Source organism: Excalfactoria chinensis, chromosome 5 (assembly GCF_039878825.1).
Source record: "Excalfactoria chinensis isolate bCotChi1 chromosome 5, bCotChi1.hap2, whole genome shotgun sequence".
NCBI lineage: Eukaryota > Metazoa > Chordata > Aves > Galliformes > Phasianidae > Excalfactoria > Excalfactoria chinensis.
The window spans coordinates 31,424,437-31,446,480 of NC_092829.1; the positions used below are offsets into that span (position 1 = coordinate 31,424,437).

The 22,044-nt window shown below is 41.7% G+C and overlaps 1 protein-coding gene across 3 annotated transcripts in view; it reads left to right on the top strand.

The window, feature by feature from the left end:
* RGS6 (regulator of G protein signaling 6) overlaps positions 1 to 22,044 on the top strand; it is a 221,703-nt gene that overhangs the window by 136,436 nt on the left and 63,223 nt on the right. For all 3 annotated transcript variants that reach the window (XM_072336881.1, XM_072336879.1, XM_072336880.1), the window contains exon 3: positions 2,232 to 2,331. In XM_072336881.1, coding sequence (XP_072192982.1) covers positions 2,232 to 2,331 — 100 coding nt within the window. The remainder of the gene's footprint in view (positions 1 to 2,231; positions 2,332 to 22,044) is intronic.

The following is a 22,044-nucleotide window of genomic DNA, read 5'->3' on the forward strand; positions in this document are numbered from 1 at the left end:
GAGCTGCTGCTGGTTTGTTTTGCTGGTAATTGTGCTGGTTTGTGCATGTAATTGTTTCTGGATCAGATGAGAGTACAGAGAGGGGAAAAAAGATATAGCATCTGAGGAGAAGGAGAAAAGTGACACCCAACACTTGGACAGAGAGCAGAAACTGCTCTCTGTCAGGCAGGAGGACAACATGAAGAAGCAGCTTTTGAGCCTTCTATGGAGGAGTAATCTCTAGGGCTACTGCAACTGAAATCCAAATTAATGGTCCCATTTGAGGTATGGGAGCCAGCTTTATTGCTTTGAATGGAGTTGGTTTGGGGAAGAGAAATGTATTTTGCCTTTATTAAATACTTATTTTGCTTGAGATCTATCTTATCATGATATGATCATCACAGCTCATAATGACTTAAATTGTGTTAGGTGGTTAACTTGGTTTCCAGTAAGCAAAACAAGAAGTTTATTTTCCTTCACTAAAGCAATTATTTTAGCTCTTTTCAATTCCGAACTTTTTGTTTGAGTAAAAAATAGGAAGCAACAATTTAGGTGAAAACAATGCTTGTTTTTGAAGCATGTAAGTGTTCCTCAAGACATGGGACTCATTTCAGAGTATCTTATTCCTGGTATGCATGGAAAATCTGAATTCTGAATCCAGTTATAAGTGCATCTGGAGAAAGGCAGTAAATTTATAGGTCAGAGTTTGGGGGAAAAAAAAAAAGGTCTGATAGCCTTGCTTGGTGTGCTTTGGTAAAGGGGAAAGGTTTGTATAAATTTTCATAGTGTTTGGTTTGGAGCAAAATAAGCATTATTCTATCACAAATAGGCACTAGATCAGAGAATCATGGAGGGGCTGATGTTGGTAGGGGCCTTTGAAGGCCACCTGGTACAGACCCTGCTCAAGCAGGGCCAACCAGATAACTGACCCTTCAGCAATCTATTGACTTTCTCAGGTTATTTTCATCTTTGTGACTTCATTCCTGCTGAGGACCCATTTTGGCATGTGTTAACTTAGTATGTAAACAAGGTGTGAACAGTTCAGTTATGTGGTTAAAACACGGTGATAAAATGCAGTATCTGATGTTGGCAAGAAGGTTTTCTTACAATCTTGGGAAGGCTTGAAGTTAAACTTGTTTTGAAATGCGAGTGTTGAGTCTGTGAAACAAATTTACTTTCACACTTCTAGATGAGGTACGCTCTTCTGAATTGGAGAGACCTTGTCCTCCTGGACAGGGGCTCTTTGCTGAGGTTATATTTCACATCATTTCTAAAGAGAAAATCTTCAGGAAAGTTATCAGAAGTGTGATGCCTTGGAAGGGCTTTGCTCTCTGTGTGACCACTGCTAGCTTCTGCCCTGAACAGTTGAAGCTCCCGTGACCATGAGGCAGTGATACCCTGAACCACTTGAGCTAACAGGAGAGCTTCTGCTTTATTTTTCCTGTGTTTCTGAGACCTCTGTGCCTTGAAAGACAAGAATTCTCAGAAATGCCATGTATCTGTTGTTCTTGCTTTCAGCTTTTAGTTCTCCATGCTGTTGCCTTCAAGTAGATGCAGGGGCTGATCCTCAGTTATTATCCCTTCCAGTTTTAGGAAAAAATGGAACGTTGTATTAAGCTCCTTTCTCCAGTAATTAGAAAAGTTGCTCTGAAAGTAGTGCCTCCTATTTATTTTCATGGAAACTACAACAGTTACAAAGAGTGCAATAGCACTATTTGATAGAGCAAATCCTCAGCTACAGAATGATATTTCTCAACACAGCAACAAAATATAATGGATATTGGTAGGAAGGTTTAACCTCTATAGCTGTACCACCACCATCTGCCTCTAATGTTCTGGGCCAACATAATAAAATAACAGGTATTACTTCTGGAACAGTCCTTGTATATCCATTAATTGCCGAGGCTTGTGGAGATGACTGTATACTTTCCTGTATATGATGGATTGTGTATGATCCTGTGAATTTAACTTAATTCACATGTGGACTCAACATTTTTCTGTATTTATCACCACCTTTCAGCAAAAAAGAATGGAAAGATTGTCAGTGCATTTGTACTACCATCTTTCAAGCTTATCTTTGTCTCAGGGTTTAAACTGGGGAGCTGATGACCATTTCTCTAGGTCTCTGTACAGTAACACATGTGACTTATTCTGTCCCCATCCTATCAGCAGGGCTTCAAAGCAGTCAAGTCACACAAACATAATGTTCACTGTTTTGCGTAAGCCAATGAGCCTTTTCTTCCTTTTGACAGATTGAAGACATCATTACAAGAATGCAGGATGACAAAACTGGTGGAGTTCCCATCCGAACTGTCAAGAGCTTTCTGTCTAAAATCCCCAGTGTCGTCACCGGTAAGGACCCTGGTTAGAACAGAATAGAGGTGCTAGCTGCCTGTAGGCCAACGTAGATGCAAAAAGAAGGAATGTAGGAAAAAAATTGCCCATCTCTGCTTAATGTTTGTACTTTGTTAAAGGTGAAGTACTGAACAAAGATTGATTAATTGTTTGAGTAAGCCAGTATTTCTATTTCTTTATGGTGAGTTATATTTAAAAGTATGTTACGTGCTTCAGTGCCTGTCACACAGTCTTTCCATATGATGGGAGTAGGAAGATTTTAGGGCAGAATTCAGGAAAGAATGTTGAAGATTCCCTTATGCCCAGGTACTTTTTCTGGACTTTTTTGTAGAAATATGAGAAATACGTTTTGTGCACCTATACCTTTTTATTAAGAATGTGCAAATGTGTGAATAGTGCAGGAACTGGCTGTCAGTACAAAAATGTTCCTACCCAGATTTCCAGACAGAATAGTTGCTGGTGCAACAATGAACTTATTTTATACATTTATTCAGAGTGATGTGATTTAAACTGCTTGGAGGGACTGTACTTGTGTTTTTGGTATGTGCTTTTGACAACACTGTGGTAGTACTCATTACAGTGACACAGAAGTGCCATTTCCCTTCTACATCACTAGACTGTTGTCCAATATCTGACCCCACCTACACCTTATCACTCACAATCTCCTTCATGTTGTAAAGTATACATAACGTCTGTAGTCCTGCAGATTTTCTTTTTGAATCAAATCAGATACACACACTGGTTGGTCAGTTTAGGGAAGTTTCAATTCTGCTTACTGAAAAAGTGAAGAACTTCATGCTCTGTGGCTGCTACCGTGACATCTTCACTCCCGTTAGGTTGAAATAATCACTGAAAATGCAGAAGTGCATTATTGCATATGGACAGTGCACTGATAACTGGGGAAAAAAACTGGCAGTTCAGATGGACACTTCTTGTTCTTGGAGACTTTATACTGTTGTAAAATAATAGGATAATATTTCTAGTCAACAGGAATGCTGGTAATACAACTGGTATCAAGTCGCTGCAAAGATGGTTCCCTGCAGTGGAGCATAGCTGAGCTAAAGCACTTCAGAAATATCCTTACTGTGAAAAATGTTGGATTGAGCAGAATTTGAGGTTGTGAGGATTCATTCAGGAGTGTGGTTTAATATCCTTGTGTCAGGAAAATGTCTGACAAGATACAGGAATGGGATATAAATCTGCGGATAGGCAGGGAATGTGAAAAACTGAAGTTTTTATTTAAATAAGGCTCGATCCTGTTAATCCCTTCTTACTGAGCAACAAGCTCTTCTGTTTGAAATTGATTCCAGAATGTTGATTCAAAGTCACTGGCAGTTGCAGGATTACTGTGTGAAATAAACATGAATCTAGAATGAGATGTGAAAACTGTGATACTTAGTCTGCAATATACAAGCTGGGTGTCCTGAGATTTACTCAAGTGAAATCGGTTTCGGATATTCCTGTTAATAATCATAGCATTGATTAAGCAGTTGATCAAGTCATGAAGTTGTCATCTGTAAACTGATTATCCTTATCCTTAAGTAGCACTGAGGCTGGCAGCTCCCTGGCATGATGGAAGGTGCCCCCTTGCACTCTGTTCCTCTGAAAAGGCAGCTGCATCACCTTAAAGTGGCTGTTCTCAACAGCATGGGGAATAGTAGAAAGATGAAAATAAGAACAAAGCCTCCCTCTAAAGCTCACAACAAACTCTCACATTCGGAGCAGAATGAGCTCAGCAGCACTCCCTTCAGGTGATTTGATGACAGTTTCATTGTGTTGCACTAAGCGCTGCACGAGGCCTCCAAGTTTGAAGAGTATGGTTAAATAATGGATCAGTGAACAGCCCAAAGTCTTCTCTCCATTTCATATTTCTCCCTTCAGCTGCATACACCTCTTGTATATGTTTTAGGTGTTCATAATAGATGGTCAAAGAGCTGTGGAGCTTGATGTGTGAGAGGAGGTAAGAATACATATCTGAGTAGAAGCTGGTTTTTGTTCAGTCTGAAGGAGGCAAAGCTAAAGCAAATGTGAACTTATTGAGAAGATATGTCAGGGACATGTAGTGGAAGGACGAAAGACAGCATACACAAGTTGCATGAACAGAAGTTCCAACTAGATATAGGAAGAAAGCTCTCTGTGATTAGAGCAGCCAGGCAATAGCCAGGAGAGAAGCTGTACAACCAGCATGTCTTGGAGCTATTCAGGAATCCCTGAGCACAGCTGAACTGAGCAGTCTGTTCTAACTTGGCATTTAGCCTTGCTTTGAGTGGAGGCTGGACAAGCCTCTTGTGAATCCTTGCAACCTGAATTATTCTGATGATAATAGGCTACTCAAAATTAGTGCTTTCCTGATTTCTTCAATTTCATGAATACAAGATAATTTCAAAAAGCTTTGGGTGTATCTTTACAGCTGTCCCCTTAGGGAAGGACTTAATTTCTAGACTCTGGCATTCTTGCACACTTGTCTTCTAGCTGAAAAATAGAACAGTGATATTAAGATATTATTTACTTGGCAGGTTCACAGTTACTGTTATTAACGGTGCTTTATTTTTGCTTGACACTTGTATTATAATGTCTTCTCACAGAAGAAATGTAAAACCTTAAAGAAAAACAAAACATCATTACAACACTGCCTTGCTGCTCTAAACATGCAGCTCTGTTTATAGTACAGAAAAGTGGGTGTTTGATTTAAAGTTTGAATCCCAGGGAAGGAACCACTCATCTCTGTTTTGCTTTCATGTCTGGATGCTTAAGTTATGAATGAAGAGTCCTGTAACATAAGGAGAAAGATAATTCCCTGATGTTCGTTAATGGTTCTCTCTAGACAACAGGAGCCTGGGAAAAGGATGAAAAAACTTTTTTTTGAATGTGTGATGAGCCTGTATGCGGATGCTGTGCCAAAGGCAAGTTTTAATCTGCATTAGAAATAGATTTGTGTATCTTCTTCCTTGGCTTTTGACTCAAAGTAGGTCAGCCAAAGGAGGATGCATCACACCATTATTGTAGTTTAGTCTTCACTTTTATGGGCAAACTGCAGAGAATGAAAGTAAGATGTAACCAGACAGCGTAGCATCTGTGTGCACACATTCAGCAGATTCTCTGGTAATTTTAGAGTACAGTGCTAACACAATGGACAAACAGAAGGAAAAACTGACTAAAGACAAGTATTGAGAAGGGCTGTGATCCATACATCAGCCAATGTCCACGATGACAGTTGCTGCAATAGAAAGATGTTTGCATTTCTCTTTTAATGAGAAAACCATTTCCTCAGTAATGATTTGTTTCTGGAAATGGATCAGCAATTCTCTGTCATCCTAGACTGATAAAAGAATCATCTCATTGTAATATCTAACTACAAAAGTGGCCTGCTCCTCTTTTTGATGTCCATGCTTTCAGATCTTAAAACTAGCCTTCTCTTTGGTCAGTGCACACAACACCTGTACATTCTTCTTCCAGTGATTCATACTTAGTCCTTTACAACATTGATGATAAAAGTTAGAAAAGCCAATGCTAACCTGCAATAGCTGACCTTTTTCCAGTGTAGAAAACCTCATTTGTGCTTTCTGATCTTCCCTTCTTCCCCAACCTCATTCCACATATCCCCATCTGATTGTGTGTTCCAGCATCTTTGCTGTGACAGTGCAACAGAGATGTGCCATATCCTAGTCTTCTACCATTCTGCCCCCATCCCAAGAAGTTAAGTTATCTGACCCATAACCCATCCAATCTGAGCAGTCCTGACCCCACAGGAAAGACAGCAGCAGTCCTCTTGCTGTCACCCTGCTCGTACACTGCTCCTAACCCTTACCCCCAGAGCTTGCTTGTGTCTTTGCTGTGTTCTCATAGCTGTCTGTGTGGCTTGAAACATACTGATAGATGGTATCTGGCTGTACTGGCTTAGGGTAATTGCCATACGAGTTTCATGCACCCAGTTCTGCCAGTGCATTTCATTCTTGACCTACCATGTCTTTTATACCAAGTTCCAGACCTCCCTGAGCAGCAAGTGCCAATATTACTGAATACAGCCAGATGGCCTGCCATTTCTCGAGACTCATGATATATACCAAGTTTAAACTGCCATGTGTCTCTGTCTGAAGAAGCCAGCATGCATCTTGGCAAATGCACATAGAGTTGCCCCAAAACACTTCAGAATGCCAACTCCTCAAAGAAAATGCATTTGGCTGGAGCAAGTAAATCCCATCGTGTTAGAAAAGGGTTTATATTGATAGAGTTCCCTCATGGTTCAGGGATTTCATGTTGTGAGGTGAGCTCCTCAGGAGCCAGTCTGGTGGTATTTGTAGCATTTTCCCTTCAGGGGAACTCAAATACATCTCTTATCCAGATGTGGAAGCCAGAGATGCAAAAGAAAAGAGCAGGTTCCTCCTTTTCAGGGTTTTGAAAGCTCCTGGTTCAGAGGGACTGTACAAAGCAAAAGGTTGGTGGTGAGGGGAGTGGCACCAGGACTGAAAATGCCAACAAGCAGCAGCACCCATCACCCTGCAAGGCCCAGTGAGCTGGCTGCTAAGCTGTGTGCTTTGCTGCAATGTTCATTTTCTTAATGCTTTTGTTTTAGAGAGAGAGCCTGCCTCTGTTCTTCACAGAAACTGCTTTCACTGTGACCAAATGGCTCCAAAGTTGACTACAAATGGGCTTGGTTTCCCCAGGGCTGTCTGTTGAGAAACTTACATCACCTGACCATAGGATTTTAGTTTTAGGACTTTACTAAAACTTCATATCCCAAGTAATTTAGGATTGTTTACCAGGTTGTTAATAATACAAAGAACATACACTTGAGTTAAAATTGATATATCATTTCTGTGCATGTGTATGTAAATATATGGCATTGTGTAACTATGAGGCTGCCTGGTGGGGCAGGAAGGAAACACTGGTTGAGTGTGTAACTCCATTTGTTTCTCACTAGAAAATAATCACTCTGAGCAGGTTGCATTTAAACTAATTCACGCGAAGGCTGAGCTGCTTCTTCGCAACTTACTTTTTCCTCTCTCATACGTCTATTCTTCAAATTGCACCCAAAGGAAATGTAATCCATCCTTCCCTCAATAAGAACATTGTTATACCTTTTAATCTAGTATTTCAAAGCTGCTGTGAATTGCATGGCTTTAGTCATGTCAGCTACTACATGAGAAGCATGTGCGCTGCAATTTTGTTTGTAGCTTTCTCTTAAGCTCTGTATTCCCATACCGGGAGACAAATTAACCTAGTTAAGAAGCTGAAGTGTTATGCTGTTTTCATCTACAGCTCCCTCCTCCTTCCATTTTTCTCTTCAAGAGCATCTGGCTCTCTGCCTTTCAAAGGAGGAGAGGAGTTGGGGAGGAAAGGATTGAAATCGGTTCTCTAAAGTGTCATAATAATTTGCTTATTGTTAAGATGTAAGTCAGTGCCTTGTGAAGCAAATGTTTAAAGGATTTAACTTTGAGAAGATAAGGGAGAGAGCAGACTAATTGAATAAGATATGACTGTCAAAGAAATGAGAGAAAGCAACCAGTGTTAATATTTTTAAAAGTGAACATTCAAGATGTCAGCATCTGCATGAGACCACGCAGTGTGCATGTGTATGCTGACATACTCACAAGAAGCATATGATTTTACATAAAAAATAAACCTGAGTGCGTGCACTGGATACTAGAAATAACTAAGGATAAGCTTCTGTGTATTTGTTAGTGCTATGCAGAGTGCCAGCATTTGTGTATCACTGCCCTCTGCCGTAGCCAAGCTTCACTTCAGTTCATGTAGCCTCACCCCATTATCACAAACCACTCTCTGTGTGTAGTGCTTTCCCAGCTCAAATGTAGCTGGAATGGAACATTTTGAGTCCTGTGGTAGTGGTCCTACCTGCCCGTGCAGCACAAGCTCAGCTCAAAGAACTGCAGTATGTGTGACTTCACAACTTTGAGAGAGCTTTGAGAGGAAGGGCTGAACTGCTTTCAGAGCAGGTTCCTGATGTCACTCGTGTGTCTCAGCCAGTTCTCCCTTCTTGTCAGGGTTCTGTCTCCACAGAAAGTTCTCTTTTGCATTGTGAGAAGTTTCCTGGTATGACAGAACAGAATACTAGATAATCATACTGTGGATATTCCTGTGGCAAATAAAAATACAGTGAAAAATTGCCATGTGGAATATGAGCACAAACATCAGTGGGCTTGAAGACATCGTGTGGAAGTTATGAGCCTATTAAAAATGAGATCTATTAAAAATGGTTAATATTTTGGGATAGACTTGATGCTAAGTTACTTACTGAACTCCAGTATTTAGATAAATTGGTAATTCAGCCACATTAACAAAAATATTACATATTACGACTGTTTTTGTTCCTGACTGCAGTTTTATTCTGAAACACGGCATTTAGCTGATGGAGTATCGTGGCTAATGAATAAAGCATTAAAAAGAAAAGTCAACAATATTTCAATGCTTGTAGGAATTCATAGGAATGAATGATTAATGCATTTTTACATTAACTTTGCTATCTTCAGAAGCACAGCATTATTACAAAAAGTTTGTTTTCAGATGTGGATGGTTTAGCAAAAGATCAGAGATGAATTCTGAGTACCAAGTGGCTTTGATTTTTGTGTGCAAGTGTTGGGCAGACTGCTCTCCATCTGCAGTGCTTAACCTCTCCTGTCTTCAACTCATGGCAACCTGGGAATTATGTGGTGAAATACCTTTTTTTTCACACCTCCCGCCTTGTTTCTTTATTTCATCTAACACTCCTATGGGTTTCTGAATATCAGATATGCAGCAGAGCACCTTTGCTCCCATTGGGCCTGAGGAGCTGCATACCTGTTGAGCTGTCTGTGGAGCTGCAAGTCTTTGACCACTTGTGTCTGGATGTCACAGCTGAAGGGTTCAGGAGTGCTAGTGTGGAGAAACTGTTATCAGGTTTGTGCAGAGATCCTGAATAGTTGATGAGTTGTTTGTTTGTTTGTTTGTTTCTGTCTATTCTAGAACACAGAGCTCTTTGGTCTGTTTCTTATTTGCATTGCATAGCACCTGGGAATGCTGCAGATCTCAGTTACTGTGTTCAGTTTTGGGTCCCTTGCTACAAGAAAGGCACTGAGGCCCTGTAGCATGTCCAGAGAAGGACATTAAAGCTGTGAAGGGTCTGGAGCACCAGTCTTACTGAGTGCTGCTGAGGGGACTGGGATCGTTCCATTTGGAGAAGAGGAGGCTCAGGGGAGACCTTGTTGCTGTCTACAACTACCTGGAAGGAGGCTGTAGTAAGGTGGGGGTTGGCCTTTTTTTTCCCAGGTAACAGCAACAGGACAAGAGGTAACAGCCTCAGGTTGTGCCAGGGGAGGTTCATGTTCAATATTCGGAAGAATTTCTACTCAGAAAGAGTGGTCGAGCACTGGAACAGGCTGCCCAGGGAGGTGATTGAGTCACTGTCCCTCAAGGTGTTCAAGAACCATGTACATATGATACTTAGAGATATGGTTTAGTGGGCAATATTGATGGTAAATGGATGGTTGAACCACATGATCTTTGAGGTCTTTTCCAACCTTAACTATTCTACGATCTGGCTTTTAAAATTTCCAACATAAATAGCAACTTTAAAAAAAAAAAAAAAAAAAAAAAAAAAAAAGGAAAACTTAAAGCTTTCAGTCTTTTCACATGTCTGTCATTATAAGTAACCAACTTTATTTATTTTTTTTTTTCCCTCATACACCTTTACACAATTACTTTAACATTTTTTTCCCTGTGTGAATAAATCTCTCAGATTGCATGCTGGCTTCCAATGGATTTGTTTTGAGTGTGGTGTGAATTGATGAGCTTGGATATTTTTGATGTATGATTCACTACCACATGCAGAGAAGAAAATTATATTTTGGTCCTGCAGAGAAATAGAACTAAGCAATTAGGTCCTCGTTCAGTTAATTCCTGTTTGATGGCTGCTTGCTTTGCAAGAAGAGAATCTTAGGATTCTACTCCATTCCGATGTCACTCGTACAATAGGAATTATTTCCATGAAGTTACTTCAGTTATGTGATTGGAAAGGTGCTGTGTTAAATCTTGCCCAGAATTTAGTATGAAACAGGCAGGAAACTTTGAGAAGTTTGCTCATCTGAGGTGCAAATTATGACATTTAAAATATAGTGTAACGTGGACTCTTAAAAAAGTAATGTCTGTCTGTAGCAATGGGAGGTTTTGTTTTATGGTCACATTTTCCTGCTGGTTTGTTCTGTGTGCGTGTGTGGCACTGCATAGAAATGCTGTTTGTGATCCTATTTTTATTGCAGATAGAGTTGCTTTCCCTGCTCACCATTTATTTGCTGATTTATTTAACTAAGGATATTGATTTTTTTGCTGGGTAATGCCAAAATCATTTGTGAATCCACTTGAATAATTTCTGATTTTTTTTAAAATGATTTACCTTTGCCCTAAGTATTCAGTAAATTTCATGACTAGATTGACTGAAAACCACATATTTCATAAATAAGGTATGTGCTATATGTCTACTGATTTATTGAATGTGCTCCTATCTGAGCCACTGTGACAGGTGAGGGATCTGTAATAGAGATCATAGAGAAAAAAAGATTTATTGTATTCTATTGTAATTTCAATTGCTAGTCTGTTCAAGACTGTGGTTGTTGGAAATAATGAATTGGCTGGTGGCATATTAATGAGAAGTAGAAAAAAAACACACAGTCAGAACTGAATATTTTAAATGTTGTTTCTAGTTTTGCTTTGGAGTATCGTTTATTCATAATTTACACAATTGCTATATGGATATTATATTATGGATTTTTCCCTTTGGCTAAGAAGTGTTGATTTTAGACATCTAAAGGGTATCAGTTGCTTCATAACAAACCAGTAGCTTGCTTTCTTGGTGTGCTCTAAGATGTATGTGAAAGTGATATCCCTATGAAATGAAAAAACATAACACGAAAATGTAAATGATAAGAATAATAATTTTGAAATGAACTTGTCAGTTCTAAAAACTCATTTTGCTAAAACAGCTTGGTGGTATATCCAGGCACTGTGCTGTGCCTACTGGAAGCTGACAGTGATCAGTTTAGACATGGCAGTTGGGCCCAGCAATAAATAATGTGGATGTGAAGGCACTCACAAGTCTTGTCATGCGTGTCCTTGACCAGTAAGTGCAGAACCTGTTCCTGGGAGAACCAGACCTGGTAGAGAGCAGCAGCAGAAGAATGGAGTCCATGTGCAGGCTGAGGGTTTGTGGTGGTCCTTCAGGAGCACGTTGCTACTTAGAAGTCCTTAGAAGACTGTTCTTTCCCATTAACATATATGAGCTGTCCCATCTCATTCTTTTGCTGAGGATCTCTGTGAGTTCACTTGATTTTGTACAGGAACAGTTGAGCAGACATGCTCCTGAGTATATCCCTCTGCATTTGAGTACTTCTACTTAAAAGTGCAAAATAACTTATTTCCCTGCCCCTGTGGAGAACAACATAACAGAAAAATTAAAAGAAGCAAAGCCCAAGCTTTCTTTTAGCAGAGAGCTGAGTTTTAAGAACAGCTGTTGTTAATAGAACATAATATTTTGCCTGATTATAGTGAGCTATCATGGAGCTACTCTTAATTAATGTGGTACATTTCCTTATACTGTTAATCCCTTTGGTGGGCTGGGACTCAGCTACAGAAGCTTGTTCTGTGTGAACGTAATAAATAAACTCAAGAGGGAGTCACATTTGAGTTTTGCAAATTCTTCCACATTCCCTTTCTTTCTTGAGGTGCCCTCTGGAAAGGAGATGTCCCATCGGGCAGGAGTGCTTAAGACAGAAGGTGTTCCTGTGACCAACATCAAAGGTTCAGCTTGCCCCTGGCATTTAGCTTGGGTAACCAGGTGCTCAGGGAAGGCTGGGGGACAGGCATGGAGCTTCAGCCCCCACTTCTTTGAGCTGCCCTCTAACTGCTCAGTCTATCCCTGTGAGCTTGCAGGTGAGGCATTTTGCATGGTTCTTCTCTCCTGCTGCTTTTCTGGCAAACCTGTTAACACTGTGAAGTTAAAGCTGTGGAAGAGTAGAGTGATCAGAATGGTACCCGGTATAAGCAGGGCAGTAAAGCATGAGAACACACCTCTTGCACTCTGTACTGTTTTCAGTCAGCCTCTTTCTTGAGCCCTGTACAAGTTAGATTTGAGTATGACTTCTAATTAGGTATCTGGGTCATGTTTGACATGCTCTCAGTTCAGCACTGACGTTTCTCTGCTCCTACTTGGTTCTAAATTTGCCAGCTGTTTTCCTTAAATAATTCCACCTTCCATTAAAGGATTGCTTGTCTTATGTAATTACGCCCACAGCGGTACGAGGGCAGTTGCAGGGATGAGGAGACAGAAATAGCTCCACGTTTTCCACCAGCCACGGCATTCCGTAATTGAATCATTAAAATTTGGATTCCCACCTCTGCTGTGACAAGCTCTCATTCATAACGTCTAGACTCTGTCAATTTACCACAGCTCTGAAAACAGCTGTCTCTCGTGCCATCGATTCCTCTAGTCTTTGCCTTTCAACTGTTTAATCCAGAAATGTCAAGATTAAATTCCCCCTCATTACTTCTCTTCAGCAAAGGATTTGTTACCAGTTTGGATAGATTCAAGGGTGAATTGCTTGAGTTTTCTTCTAAATGGTCTCAGGTCATGGAGCATTTTCTGAAATGGAGACCTATGTTACATGAATCAAAAATATTACCAACACTGTAATAGCAAATAGTGTGAGCTCTGGAAAAGTTGTGTCAGGTTGCAAAGCACTAGACTAAGAAATTTTCAGTGTGCTGTGTCAGGCTGAAGGTCTGTTTGTCTGTGATGCCTGTTATTGAAGTAGGGTTTGCTGTTATGGCCCATGCTTGCCAAAAGAGATACTCTAAAGACAGTTTTCTGGTTATCCATAGTCTTACATAGGGACCTTCTGTCTCTGGACATTGCTAAACTTTGCAGGTTATCAGCACACTTTTGAGGTTTTATTATACCCGTTCACAGAAGAGGTGAATCATGGAGGAAGTGGCTTGGTGTTGGAGAAGCAGGCTGTAATGTAGGTGAACATGGAGACTTAGGTACAAGGATGTCTCTTTATTCAGTGTGGCTGTGAGAATGTACTCCTCACAGCCATCCAAATGTAGGTAGTCACTATCTCTATTACCATATCTACATGGGCTAGATGGAATAAGAAAGAATAGATCTGAGATAAAAGGCAGCAAATGTGCAGGGTAGCTTGGAGCTGCCTTCTCCAGTTTGTGCATTGCCTTTAACCAATTCACCAAAGTAGGTCTGTGATTAGCATTAATCTTGTACTTAGAAAGGTTGTTGATGCCAGCTGTGTAAACAGGGGGCTGTGGGAAGCAGTACCTGTTAATCAGAACCTGCTGCAGGATGTGACCTCTGGGCTTGTTAGAGAATACTTGTACCAAATTCAGTCCTAGTGATGTGGAAGAATGTAGGCGTATAAAAATTGTCCATGTCTCTCAGGGATCAGAGCAGATGTGTGTGGCAGGAGAGTACATAGGAACAGGAGTGTGGGGGGTATGAGGAGAGATTGAAAAGCTGTGACATCTTGATTGTTATGGTAACCTGTCAGTACATATTTTCACTTCAGGCTACCTCAGAGTAGCAGTGGTCATTAATATGGACCTGGAAGTTACTGTAGAAGGGAAAGGGAGTGGGCACATAGCAGGGGATGCTGACAGAGAGACATTAATATATTTCCTGCAGTGAAAGGTAAAACCTGCAGTCATTTTGCATCATGTCTACATTGGACTGTTCAGCCACCTTGCTGGCTTTACTAAATTAAAGTAAAGCAGCATCTGCTCTTCATCTGTGTCACTTCACTGGTTGGTAGTGCCTGACCAGCATGAGTGAGGCTCCAAGCCTGATTCTGCCTCTCCTTGCCAAGGGCAGGAGCATAAGCACAGTGTATCATTCATTGTGATTTTTCATATTGCATAGCAAGTCTTACCTCTTGAGATGTTATTCAGTTCCAGTGTCCTAGCTCTAATGAAAACTTACACAGACTTGCACATTAACATGGATGGGCAGATACATTTTATCTTGTTAAAAAAACTTATCTCTTTTATTATTAAACTTCTGGAGTTGAAGGCAGCAGTTACATGGCATGAAATGTAGGCACAGAAGAATCTACAACCTACTGCCTGCAAATAAATATAACTGCCACATAGGACTGCATAGTGATGATGATGTGTGATACTATATTTTGGGAGAGCTTGCTGAAGTGGCTTTGGAGTCTACACGGGAGCTGCACTGTGTTTGTTTAGGGAACAAGCACTCTGTTCTGAGGTGAGTTTCTGTAGGACAGTTACAAGACAGAGGGACTGCAGGACCTCTGCTGGTATTGGGAGACTAGTTTTCTAAAAACAGGTGTTTTTTTTAAAAGGGTTGCTTCAGATGAAGGCAGGCGGCTGTACACATCCATACATGCGGCTTCCCTTGGAGTCATTGTGATGGAAATACCTTTGCAAGCTCTCTGTAGAGATGCTAGGAGGGACAGAAGATAAGGTTACATTTTTCTCAGCTGTGTCCAGTCCCTCCTTCCTTGTAACCTGCAGATCCTGAGGGGAATTGTCTCACCTAATGAGAAATATGCATACAAAAGATGTTCTGAGAGGTAAGTCTCTTAACTAACGTGGAACAAGTTAGCTAAGAAGTGCAAAAGCTATGCATAAGGGACACAGTAAGAATGCCTATTTTGAGTCAAACCAGTGCCCACCAATAATTTATCTGGCCATATATCTCACAGGTTATTATTTTTGAAACATTCTACGTTATAGTATACATAAAATCCTGTCAATGTACATGTGTACATCTTAGTATAGGTGACATATACAAAGATGTTATCTCATTCAGCTGGATTTTTTTAGTTTTTTTTAACTAAAAGAACATTTAGGTAACCATGCAGGTATTTAAGTAGCCCTTTGCTTCTAACTTAACTATTATAGTAAGTGATGGTCAAGTAACCATCTCAGCTACTTCACTGAAGGTGAAGAGGCTGGCTGAGAACCTGGTGTCCTATCTGGGGTACTGCTAGTACTATGAAGAACCAGCATCTCCTTGCAGGAGGAACCTGTGCTGATTATGTCCAGCTGTAAGGATATCTCACCCCTACTGTGATATACACAAAGACTTCATCTTTTCCTGTAATTTAAGTGGTTTTCCCTACCTCATCCCAATCTTACCTGGACACGCTTGACCCATTCTGCTGTACTTACCTTGTTTGCCTCTCTTTGTCATCCCAGTTTTCTCTCATCATCTCTGGGATGTTCTTAAGTCACAAAAAAGTTTTACACTTTATGCTAGATTGGGATTGTGCTGAATGGTGCAGTTTGATGTGATACTTGTGAGCTGCTTCTTAGACTTAAACATGGAGTTTTAGATTTGCCTGCAGTGTACAGAAAAAATGTCCAGCAGGATCAACAGCGTGTGGCTTACAGTTATTAGTCAAACGTGGGACTTACTGAGTGCTTTGTTTAATTTTGCATTAGTGACTACACTCTAGCAAGAAATCATCCACTTACCCTTAAATAAGAGTTTTGGTATATCATTGTTTATTTTAGAACAAGGCTCTGCATTGCTACAAGGCTGATGTGAGTTGTTTTGCTGTTTATTTTACTGTATATGTACTGAAATGTGTTTGTGTGTGGGGTTTGTTTGGTTTTTTTTTAATGTGCAATTGCCTATGAAAGTATAATTGGAGGAAAGTGAGACAGGTTTTCCCATTGGAAAACTGGGGGAAATTCTCAAAGGCATGAGTAGTTATTAAGCTGCCATGACCCAGCAGAAAGCAGACAGAAATGCCCATGTATTCATGGAGAAAAAGGTACATAAACAGCTTTGGAGAAGAAAAGAAGCAGTAAGCAGGGACGTGTGTTGTTTTGCTTTCAGAATTATTACTTTAGAATGCCTGTTACAGACAGCATATAGATATCCAATGATTTAGCTTTGTAAAAGAGAGCAATCTAAACCAGCATAGTACATTCAATTACTCCAAAATAGATTTAAGGCAAAAATGTGCATTTAATGAGCAGATGATAACATTGAAGAGATCTCAATGGGAGAAAAAAATGTAGGCCAGCTGGGTTTAGATTACACATTATAAGCGTGTTGGGGTTGGATATCTATATAAATGGATATAATAAATTTATATTCATTCCTGATAGTCACTGACAATCCTTGCAAAAAGGATGAAAATAAGATGATAAAAAACACATCTATTTGCTGTCACTGTAGATCAACTTTTTTACATCATTTTATTGCTAATGAAGTAATTAAGCCCCATTAATGGTGTGGCTGCTTTTGCTAGCATGTGTTGTGATTTTATATGGAGTTCTTGTTCTTCTTAGGGAGAAATTCATTAGTCCTTTTTCATAGAAAATACAAGGCTGCGTGGGAAGCCTTCACTCTATCGGTGTTGATCAGACTGTTACTGAGTTACCATGCTTTTGTACAGCAGGGTTTCTGATCCCAGACCTTCCACACATCATCTCCATGCTCGCTCTTGCAGTGGAGACTGTACAATGAGCAGCCAGCCAGGTACTCTCTGATCCGTGCTCCTGAGGAGAGATTGTGTGGAAATAACAAGACAAAGCCACAGATTTCTGTAACGTCAGCCCCAAGTCCTTCTGTTGCATACAGGTTTTCACCTGATTTTGCTTCTGTGGATCTCAAAAGTGCAGATTTTCCTGTATTCCCCAATAAGATAGAAGTGAATAAGTGCATTTGGAAAAGGCCCTCGAGACTAACAGATGTTCCTGCACATACCTACCCTCACTCCAGGGACAGGTCGGTGTCCTAGCAGCAGTGGGAGGCGACAAGCACCGTGCAGTAAGCTGTCCGTGGTGCAGCAGAAGTGAATAAACACGGCGATGGCAGCACTGCCCGCTGTGCTGCTGCTTTGCCTGGGCTGTTGGTGCGACGCGGTGACTCATCCCGCAGCAGCAGGAGCATCGCGCAGTGGAGTGCTTTCCTCACAAATGCGTGCTCTTGGGGTGACAGTGAAAAGTAAACACAAGACAAGCAAGGCCTTTCCTCACACTGCCTTTCCATGCTTATTTTCACTTGCAACCCGTTGTATTTTGCTGGCAGGTTGTAAGTCTGATGGGTGATTCGTTGGGACCTTTTTTCTTGCTTCTCTGTGACCCTGCAAGTGACTTCAGCAGAAACCCTGTCCCCTTTTGCTCCTGTCTGACCCAGGCAGGGAGGCGGTGCCTGCGCCTTCCACCCCTTTCCCTGCTGGCTATCATTACCTTCAAAACCAGTTCCATCCTAGAAGTAAGCACAGTGCCTGCAGTGCATTTGCCATCTGGTCTGTCAGAAGTCTCTCCTCCCGCTCGCGGCGCCGGGCGGGCTTCTGTGGGATGGCGTTCGGGTCAGCGGCTCCAAGCACCGGGGGGGGATCCGAGGGAACCCCTCGGAGCGCAGCTACCGCTGTGTGGTCCCTGCCCATGGCTGTGAGCCGCGGCTCCGCGGGCAGCGCCGCCCTCTGCCGGCAGCGCACGCCTCCAAGCGGAGCTCGTTTTCGTTTAAGAGTCGGTTTGCCATAGAACCCGTGTTCCATCACTTTATAGAATAGGTTTCCAGCAGATGCGTTCACATCTGCAAACCCAGCGCTTCTTTCCCGGCGCTGCCCGCTGAAAGGCAGCCGTCACCGCTGCCTCGTTGCCAACCCCTTACCCTGGGAGCGGCGCTCGGGCGAGGAGACGCTTCGTTTTTATGCCTACAGCGCCCCCTGGCGGCTGTTTGGAGGCCTCGCAGCCGAACACGGGGCTCAGCGCTACCGGCAGCAGGAACGGCAGTCCTGTGAGCACAGGTGAAGTGTATTTGCTTTTTGAGTTCGTATTTACAGTATTTCTTGGTTATTGAAGTAGTTATGCACGAGTGAAAGCACTTCCCAAGTTATCATAGGACACAGTATCGCTGGCTTTAATTTGTATGCACTTACTTATTTTTTGCTTTACGTAGAAAGGGATTGATGTTTTACTTAGTTGGAGATGAAAGCTGCTAGAAGATGGCTTGCAGTGTCATGAGGATGCTTTGTGCTATGCCTGCTGAGAGCCACTGTTAGGCTACCAGAAAGGTGTGAGCCTCAGGGCAGCACAGCTGCTTTGCCACATCCAAAGCCATGCTTACCTGCAAAGGAGTTAAACAAAATGCTGACCTTGAGCTTCTTAGAGAGGAAGAAAAAGCAATTATAAGTAAATATCCTACAAGATAGGTTCATTCTTAGAATGGAAATGAAAACGCCTTTTGAAAATCATTCAGACAGGTATTGTTCTGAGCTACACAATGCTTTGATACTGGCTTCAGTTGTTGGAACCAGACAGATAAGGCAGTCGTGGTATGTAGGAATTTAAGAGAAGCTGGTTGTTGCTTTTACCTCTTCTATTACTACGTGCAGTCCTATGAAATCCATCAAGCACAGGAAAGAACAAATGGTTCACATATTTTGAACTTGCAAGTTAATTACGTATGAGTTCTGACAGGTTCTTGCTGATATATTTTAAACAAATTTAAAATTCACCCTGATAAATGCCTGTATCTGAGGTGCAGGAAGAAGCTGGTGCCAGCCCCAGTTCTGTGCCAGTGCAAACACCTTTAGCACAAGGCTTCGGGAGCCCTGCTGAATTATGACCTCTTTGTTTAGCGTGGCCCTAAATAAACAGCCAGCAATTGCTATTGATCGTAACTCATACGGAGTTAGCCTTGGCCAAAAGCTATGTACAGCTTTAATCCTACTGAAACACTGACCCTGCTAACTGCAGCACCAGTGCAGAAGGGTGCCCCTTCCCATCAGGTGAAAATTTGCTATTAAAAATGCTAACGTATGGTTGAAATGATGGAGGGATTGCCTTGGATTTAAAGACTGTGCACATGAGTTGTGTCACAGTGAAAACATTTCAGCCCCAACAAGATCTGACACGGGAAGCTTCAAAAGCCCTGGTTCCAGCAGCACTTGGAGTTGCTTCCTTGGCTGTCCTGTTGCTGAGCTGTTTTGACAGCGCGAGAAGCTGTGTCTGAGCACTGCTGAGTGGCACAAAGCCAGGCCCTTCAGCAGCTCCAGGAATGTAAAGGCAGAGTAGCCAGAAAAGCAACTGTAAATGCATGATGAAGTGCAGGTGTTAAGTTGCAGCTACAGTTCTTAGCAATTTGTAAAATGAGGTAACTTCTGGTATTGTTACATGCATTGCTGTTGCTGCTGGGAGACTGGGAATGCTGTTTTTCTGCCTCGTGTGTACCTTTATAATGGTTCTTACGGCAGCACACCCATCTTTGTGGCTGTTAGAGAAGGGCTGGGTGCATGTCTCAATGAGTGGGTCAGGAGGGCTGGGCACAGCTAAGAATCACTCCTGAGGTTCAAACACTGCATGGGGTCTCAGTGCCAGTGAGTGCTGCAGTGCAGAGCTGGAGCTGCCAGGTGTGAGGCCTGGGCCCATGCTGCCACAGCACTGCAGCTCCAACACAGGGTAAGAATGAGGCTAGTGTTGGTGTGTGGCTGAGCTCCTCATGTCGGTGCAGGTCAGCTGGAAGGAGTCCTTATGCTGGTGCTGCACTTTTTCCATTTGAAGATGCGGGTTAAGCCATGCTGGCAGACCTCTTCCACCAGGATTAATGTGTGTGTCCATTAAGAGGCTCAGAAGCAGGGCCTTACTAATGCAGCTGGAGCTTGCTTGTTTTGAATCTGCTGCTCTCAGCTGGTCGTGTCCCTCTGTTGGTGGAAGGGTGCTGAAAGCTCAGAAGCTCAAAGCCTGGTGTGACTTGTGTTGCTCACATTCACATCTGCTAAAGCTGGCCCGTTTTTCAGGTGGGCAGTGCTGTGAGAGGAGCAGCTTGTCCTTGATACCTCTGAGACCTGACTGGCCTGCGTTCCCAGGTGGGTTAACCCATTAACTTTTGCTTCAGGACCTCATGGCAGGGCCAAGTAAGAGTCGAGCATCAGAGCTGAAAATTATCACAGGATTTTGATAATTCTGTGTTCAGATTCACAGCATTTTGTTTTACTCTGCCATGGACACTCATGCAACAGAGGTACGGTGTGCTTCCAAAGTTCAAAAACAACATACAAAAACCTATGGTTGGAATATTATCCTGGGACTCCTGTCTGAAATATATAATTGTTGTAAGTGGGCAAGCATGCAGTATAGCTTTCTGCAAATAACACTAAACGGGCAAAGAAGAGATGAGGAATTGGTTGGAATAGCACATCAGCCTCAGCACTGTGATAAGTGATCCATACTTGTCAGGAAAACGCAGAGGATCTGCAGATTCCAAACCCATTAAATTTACACATCTTCTGTCCTTGTTGTTGCTTTATCATCCTGTGCAACTTCGTTCTGTGTGCTGCTTTGCCATTGTGCAGCAAGCAGCATCCTTGCTTCACACAAGTATTACATGTTTCAGCTTTTTATTACAAGAAAAATGAATTGTAAATTCAGGCACTCAAAAGTTGAGATGAACAAAAATGAAGGGCCCTTAAAAAATTTAACTGCTCTGGTCAAAAGCAGGTAACAGTCCCGCTGCTAACAGCTGTTAATAATTCAAAACAAGACTTAAAGCGAGTATAGAGTAAAGGGAAATTGCTATTGGTAGGAGCTCGAAGCTGTTGTGGCTTTGATGATGCTCCTTGCTGACACTGAGTGGTGCAATTACCACATGCTGATGGAGAAGAGCTGCAATTACCACATTTTCTGAGTCAGCTGCAGAGCATTGCTTTTTTACATCAGTACGTAGTTGTGTGCATATCATAGGCAGCTTCTATGAAGTGTTTCCCCAGTATTTTTGGTACAATATTACAAAGAGAGGTGGATATTTCTTTCTTGTTTATTATTTTTTAAAATTCCAGTATCGTGAAAGATGAAGTTACTCTGGAAATCGCTGGGGGCTCTGTGTGAGGAAAATAGCAGCAATAGTGCTGAAGGCCTTGAGAAAATGTGTATTGAAACTGTTTTGCCCTTTACCGTGGGTGATGCTCCTTTGTTTATTTTTTGCAAACCCAGTGATGGAAGTGTGGATAATTAATTAGCTTCTTGTCTGTAGACTTACCAGGGACCTCGTGCTGTTAGAGGGAGAAAAAAATAATAATAAAGAATTAGCACAACATTTGTTGGTGTGATTGCCACGACTGGCAGAGTAGAAAGCAGCTTGAGGGGCTGCTTGTGTACCTGGGCAGGTATTCTATGCCTTCTTGACAGCTTGTGAACTTTTTCAGTCTTACTTTTCTGATAGGAATGTTTTAGGATTGATCTGTGTTCAGGAGCAAATTGTTTGGAAAAAATTGGTGTTAAAATGGGCTCATCTATTTTCCAAAAGGAAGTGACAGGACGAACACCTTCTTAGCCTTGCATCAAAATATGGTCTGAACCTTGAGTCTGTAGATGATTGATACCAGAGGCATGTGGTTTGTTTGCTCATCTAGTGTGTCATGGAGTGTGTAGATGTTATATGGGAAGAATCTGAACATTTCACATTTTTTCATATTCTTTTTTTAAAAAATATTTTGATGGGCGGTTTTTAAATTAATCTGGAGAGCATTAGGGTTACATTAGCATTGGGGAAAAAAAAAAGCCAGGAAATAACCAAGAAATCTGACCTCTGTTGCTGTAGGTGTGTATATATGACAAATATTTCTGTAAAAGTTCCTTTCCTAGAGGAGCAGTCCCTATTCCAAGTAAAAGATCTTTAGAAACTGCTGGAGGAGGGTTCATCATTCTGGGTTCTTCTGCTATTTCACA